This window comes from Nannospalax galili, unplaced genomic scaffold (genome assembly GCF_000622305.1).
Source record: "Nannospalax galili isolate Female #2095 unplaced genomic scaffold, S.galili_v1.0 scaffold344, whole genome shotgun sequence".
Taxonomy (NCBI): domain Eukaryota; kingdom Metazoa; phylum Chordata; class Mammalia; order Rodentia; family Spalacidae; genus Nannospalax; species Nannospalax galili.
Genome location: NW_008352153.1, coordinates 370,728 through 377,108, shown reverse-complemented (window position 1 = coordinate 377,108; position 6,381 = coordinate 370,728). Strand labels below are relative to the sequence as shown.

Genomic DNA, 6,381 nt, shown 5'->3' with positions numbered 1-6,381 from the left:
TACTATATCCCAACCTCCTAGGTTCGATCCACAACATGGCAAGAAAAAAAAATTTAAGGAGAAAATAAATGAGTGAATCTACAGAAATTTCATAAAGACATTACATAGATATCACACTAACGGTATCTAGAAAGTAGAATCCAGGGATCTAGGACAGTGGTAAAGCACTTGCCTGACATGTATGAAGCCTCATTTAACCCCCATTACTACACACACAGAGGAACAAAAGGAAATCCCAGAAAGCATTACCACTGTTTTCAAAACATGCACCCCAAAAAAAGAACAACAACAAAAAAAAAACACTGCATACATTCCCAGTCTCTAAACTAACAAGCCAAATACTAACCATTGGAAGAGTGAAGAAGGCTGAGCAATGTGTCCAGTAAGTATCTTATGATGGTGCGTAACTGCTCCGTGGACGACGTCTGAATTAAATCTTCTGGATCTGATGTTTCACTCAATGTCTTCCGACTTGCACCTACAGCTACTTTGAGCCTCTGCACTGCGTTATGAGCCAAATTTAGTTGAAGCTGTAGTTGAATACAATCCTGATAAGCAGAAAAAACTCTACCGTCTTCCTCTACTGCTTTGTCTGGTTTTCGCAAAAAGTACTGTGCATTGTTCGCACTGTTGAGAGGAGGAAGATCAATACTTTGCAAAAGAGCTTCTAGGCGATGACAAGCTAAGTTATATCTATGAGGAAAAGATAAAAAGTAACTCCTTCAGTTTTGCTCTTACATCTACACACTAGGAATTACACCTCTTACAATATTTTAAAATACAATTTTTAAAAAAAATTACTGCTGGGCCAGGCAAGGTGGCACACATCTTTATTCCTAGCACTCTGAAGTTAGAGACAAGCAGATCTTTGTGAGTTCAAGGACAGACTGATCAACAAAGAATTCCAGGCCAGTCAGGACTACAAAGTAAGGTGATTACTCCAAAAAAACCCCAAAATTTACTTTTGATAAGTACTAATAAATGGTACTAATAACTTACTCAAAATATTTTCATGTATTAAGTACTACTATAGTATGCTCATGTTCAACCTTCTTTTGGTCTTTTCCATTTAGTTATAGAAAACATTCCTTGGTAGAAATATAAGACATTATATAAACTGCAACTCTTGAGTACAAATAAAGTATATGTGCAATTTCCCACTGACCTGCATTGGATATCTTCTTGTAGAGCAACCATCATTGCTAAGTGCTGGTCAATTTCTGGCTGGTTGGCAGACTCTCCTTCTCCTCTTAGAGGATCATGCATTAACTTCAGTTCACTTTCCCAAGGCAAGATATAGGTATGACCATAGTAAAATCCTAAAGGGATTTTTGCTCTGGCATTTGTACTTCCATAACGTCCAATAACAGTTATCTGAAATGAAAAATTTCATTATTTCATATGCATACACATGAGATACAATAAAAATATCTGATCAATATATTTTAAAAAATACATTTATACTCTTTAATTCTATGTCTGTATTTTTGAGAAATATAGGAAACATGTACTTTCTTAAAGGTCTTTCTTTACCTTCATGAATCTACATACAGGTGGTGGTATTAAGTCATGAAGAATCAGTGAATGGGTGCTTATATCAGTTGCCACTACCAATCGTCTTCCATCCACCTCTTCTCCTAATGTCCATATGTCAATTGACAAGGAGGCCAAGTCTCCACAAGTAGGAATCAATACATCTGTCAACAGTATAGGTCTTCCAAAATCCAGCGTCACAAATCTCCTGGCTCCTTATGAATGAAAGAGAAGTGAACAACAACAAAAAAAAAGCCAAATGATATACTCAAAACCAGATTATAGCATTCTTCTTTAAATAGAAAGGTAGTGAATAAGTAAAAATAGTATTGTCAATTTTTCTTCATAAGTTTTCTGATGACTTAGTATGCCAAGACTCTGGGCTTGAACCCAAAAAATCTACTATAGTTTTGAACCTCAAAAGTCAAAATTTAAGAGTAAGACTGTTGCTATGAAGGCAATTAGCCACACCCACAAGTTACACTGCAAACATTATAGCTTTAGAAATTAAATCAGTCAATGTACCATTTAAGTTAATCTATATGTACAAATCTGATAGTTTTGAACCACAAAAATAAGGTCAAAATTTAAGAGTAAGGCTGTTGCTATGAAATGAATTAGCAATTATCCATTCATTTACACACACTGAACATTTCTTCATTTTATAGCTAGACAGAGATACCAAGGAGTATTATGTAACTTCATTTTTAAAAGTCTTGTTCAACTTTTGGGGGAGCTGCATAATGTACTGGATTTAATATGTAAAGTAAAAGTGTGACTAAAACTTTCAAAAATGCTTCAAGAGGATCCTCCAAGGAAAACAGCTCATTTTGTTTCCTGCAGAATGGGCACAGCCCTGTCAGCTCAGCACCAGAGCAGGAAGAAAACAGCAGATTTGCACCTCTGTTCTCATCTACCACACAAGGACAAGTTCCATTAGTTAAATGGAAAGTAAATAATAATGTCATTGCATTGGTGTGAAGGGCAGCTTAACAGTCCCTATCAGCTACAAAATACAGAAGGAAAAAACCCTAAAAATTCTAGGAACACTGTTTTTGACAGACCTATGTTAGAAGAAAACAAGGCAGTTCCCAATACTTTCCTAAATAATTAAACACAGTATTTCTCCTCATAGGACTTTTGTGGTGCAATCACATTAATGGTGAAAAACCAAACTATAGTGTAAGCAACTGTCACATCTAAGAATAGAGAGCAACAAATTTTCATTCTGGATGTTGTAAGCACTAAAGGCATTATCAATTAATAATTACGTGGAGTGAAAATACTGTGAGACTTTTATGAGCTTCAGACTCTTCCAACAAGGAAGATCTTTTTTGTGTAAAGCAAATATGGCTTAATTGTTAATATAATGAAAAGCCCTGCTGTATACAGTATATCGATGTTTACCCTGGGGATTTTTGTTTTAAATTCTGCTGCTGCCATAGCACAGAACTAATATGGGTAGAATTATAAGCTAAAAAATATCTATAGTTCATTCATAAATATGCATGCAACCACCTCAATCAGAGGTCTCTGGACAACTGGCATGAGACAAATGTAGATAAAAAATTTAAGCAACCAATGGGGCTGGAGAGATGGATCAGCAGTTAAGAACACTGGTTGTTCTTGCAGAAGACCCGGGTTTGAATCCCAGTGCCCACATGGCAGCTAACAACTGTCTGTAACTACAGTCCCAAGGGATCAGACAGCCTCCTCTGTCCTCTGTGGGCACTGCACAACACAGGTGCACTTATGTACATGCAGGCAATTCACGCATACACATAAAATAAAAATTAAAAAAATAAAAGATTTTAAAAATATACATGTATAAGCAATCCAGAGACCATTACATGTAATTAATCTTAGTTATTATGATAAGCAATTCTGTTAGCAAGTCTCAAAATATGATTTCATTATAGTAAAGCTAGTTTTATGAATACTGCCTTGGGCTTGAAAGATGGCTCAGTAGTTAAGAGCACTGACTACTCTTGTAGAGGACCCAGGTTCGATTCCTCGCACCCACATGGCGGCTACAAACCGTCCTTAACTCCAGTTCCAGGAGAATGCGAAGCCCTCTTCTGACCTCCATGGCACTGCACCACACCGGTGCACTCACATACATGCAGGCAATATATTCTGTTAGCAAGTCCCATACACATAAAAGAAAAATAATAAATAATTAAAAAAAAAAAAGAATACTGCCTTAAAGTATAATTTCTAGTGTGATGGCAACTGAGCAACTATAAAGAGAGCAGATTATTTTCATATTCATACCTTACCAGACAAGATTTAGACACAGCTGAAGACTACTTTCAACAGAATTAGCCAACCAGCTTAAAAGCACTCTATTCAATTTGGTAAGCATACAACTTGAAACTTCTGCGGTTTTTGTTCTTGGTAGAATGTACTTACCCAATAGCAAATGAAATTTATTTACAGTAAGTCATAAAAGGGCCAATAGAATAGGCAAGAAAAGTACTTTTAGAAACTCAAAGATTACCTGAATGCATTCGCTCTATAATAATGGACTGGTGAGGCGGAGGCTGAAGAAAATGTGAAGCATGAGAAATTGCAAGGGCCAGACCAGAACCAAGTGGATTCTAGAAAAGACAACAATTTGACTTTCTGTTGATATTATTCTTGCTCTATGAACACTACTCATCATAATATGAACAAACCTCATTTCCTGAGTTATATTCTGTAATACTTCATAAAATAAAAATGACTTGAGGTGCTTATTGATATAGTAAGCCTTCCAGAGTTAAATTTTTTTTTAAATATTAAAAATTTTCCAAGCCAACATTTATTTAAAACATCATTTACCATTCTGGACTTGGTGGAATTTTTGTTATGTGCAGCAAGATTGACTGCTGGGGGATCAATGACTGAGCCTGGAAAAAGCTGTGCAAGTTCGGCATTGATCACAACGGAAACTGCTTCATTGGGCGGAGTAAGTGGTGGAGTCATAAAAAGTGGTGTTGTTTTTGGAGTGGGTGGAATAACATCGGATGGGTGGATGAAGAATCCGGGGGCAGCCACTGGGTTGGAAGGCACAGAGTTGTGAACAGGACCTACTGCTGATGCTGCTGATGCTGCTGCAGCTGCTGCAGCTGTTGTCTGATGTAGCTTGGCTTCCAGTTTTGCTTTCTGTAAAAGAAGTCAAAGCAACACTTATAGACAAATCCTGCCTGTCTATGTTGTGAAGAATATTCTATGGGTATATTTTATAAAGTTACATAAGATTAACTAGATCCTACTTATATAACAACAATCTATCAAAACTGAACTCAATATAAATGGAATACAGCCTCGCTTATGTATACCTCCTTTAAATACTTAATATATAAAATTTCCTATATGTTAGGGAACTAGGAATTTCTCAAAAGATGAAAAGCAAGCAGAACAATTCAATGTAAATAATGAAACCAAGTTCTGCTCAAGACCAAAAATGAATAGAAACTTGATTCACGTGTTGAACAACCTGATATAATTTCTCAACTGGAATTACCACAGGCTGCATTTAGATGCAATGAAATCTCTAAATCCTGAATCATTATTGCTGTAATCTGATGTCCCATATTCTTTGTTCCATGAAAACTGGTAACTTTACAATATTTCATCAAGAATGTTTAAACAGAAGAAATTCACTTCTACTGCAAAAAAAGTATCATTTTCCCTTGACTGGGTATCAAATAAAATGTATCTAAATAATTGTAATAAATTTAAAGGTATCAAAGACTTTACCTCAATTTTTTTGTTGAAAACGATTAGTTCAGATCGGACAACCTACTTTCCTTTATGAAAATAATGGTCATTTTTACAGTACTTTTCAGCTTTTGAAGTTTAGAGACAGCATGAACAAAGAGCCAAATAGTCTCCAACCTGTTGCTGAAGCTTCAAAAGCTGCTGCTGTTTCTCTTGCAGCACCTGTAGCTGTTGCTCGGCTGAAGCCATTGCATGAGAGAGAGACTGCAAAGCTACCTGGGCTGCTGAACTCAGGGCTGTCGAGGCTTCCCCAACTGTCCCAGATGATAGTCCACCTACTGCAGGAGTAACCCCAAAGGAACTCACTGGCATAAGACAAGGGAAAAACAAAACAAAGACACCAGGATGAAGAAAAGGATCACGGAGAAACACAGTCACAGTATATCAAGCTACGCTCAATTTTCAACTGGAAAAAAAAAGGAGATGGGCATGTGGCTCAGTGGTAGGGCCCTTGCTTGGCAGGCTCAAGGGCCTATGTTCAATCACAGGTATCTATCTCGGGGTGTGTGTGTGTGTGCTAGTGCGTGTGTATGTATATGTGTGTGTCTGTGTGTGTCTACATATATATGCATATGTACACACATACATACACAGAGGCATTTTAATGGCAAAAATAAAGTGATAATAATACTAGTATTCAAGCTCTGCAAGGATCCTGGAGCAACCTCCAAACCAAAAAGGAATGAGTCAATTTCTACTGTGACTTTTTAGTCACAGTTTACTTTTTAGTTATAGGTATTTTGGGTACAGAAGAAATTTAGGAGCTGGAGAGATGGCTCAGCAGTTAAGAACACGGACTGTTCTTGCAGAAGACCTGAGTTCAAATCCCAGCACCCACATGGCAACTAACAACTGTCTGTAATTCCAGTTCCAGGGGATCCAATGGTCTCTTCTGTCCTCCTCGGGCACTGCACGACACGGGTGCATTTACCTACATGCAGGCAATACATGCATACACATAAAAAGTAAAAAAAAAAAAATAACAAATTAAAATTTTTTTATGTATATGCGTGTACTGCCTGCATGTAGGTAAGTGCACCCGTGTCAGGCAATGCCCACGGAGGACAGAAGAGGCCATCCAAT

At 37.1% G+C, this 6,381-nt stretch overlaps 1 protein-coding gene across 11 annotated transcripts in view; it reads right to left on the bottom strand.

Annotated features, from left to right (window-relative positions):
- Positions 1–6,381, bottom strand: part of Birc6 (baculoviral IAP repeat containing 6) — a 218,539-nt gene that overhangs the window by 118,977 nt on the left and 93,181 nt on the right. For 10 of the 11 annotated variants that reach the window (XR_003846397.1, XM_029554048.1, XM_029554054.1 and 7 more), the window contains 6 exons: positions 5,416–5,603; positions 4,357–4,680; positions 4,034–4,133; positions 1,534–1,748; positions 1,166–1,374; positions 347–693 (listed from right to left, as the gene is read on the bottom strand). Coding sequence is in view for 10 of the 11 variants with exons in the window: in XM_029554048.1 (XP_029409908.1) it covers positions 347–693; positions 1,166–1,374; positions 1,534–1,748; positions 4,034–4,133; positions 4,357–4,680; positions 5,416–5,603 (1,383 nt within the window). In the remaining variant the exon portion in view is untranslated. The remainder of the gene's footprint in view (positions 1–346; positions 694–1,165; positions 1,375–1,533; positions 1,749–4,033; positions 4,134–4,356; positions 4,681–5,415; positions 5,604–6,381) is intronic. The other variant, XM_029554055.1, reaches the window with a different exon arrangement.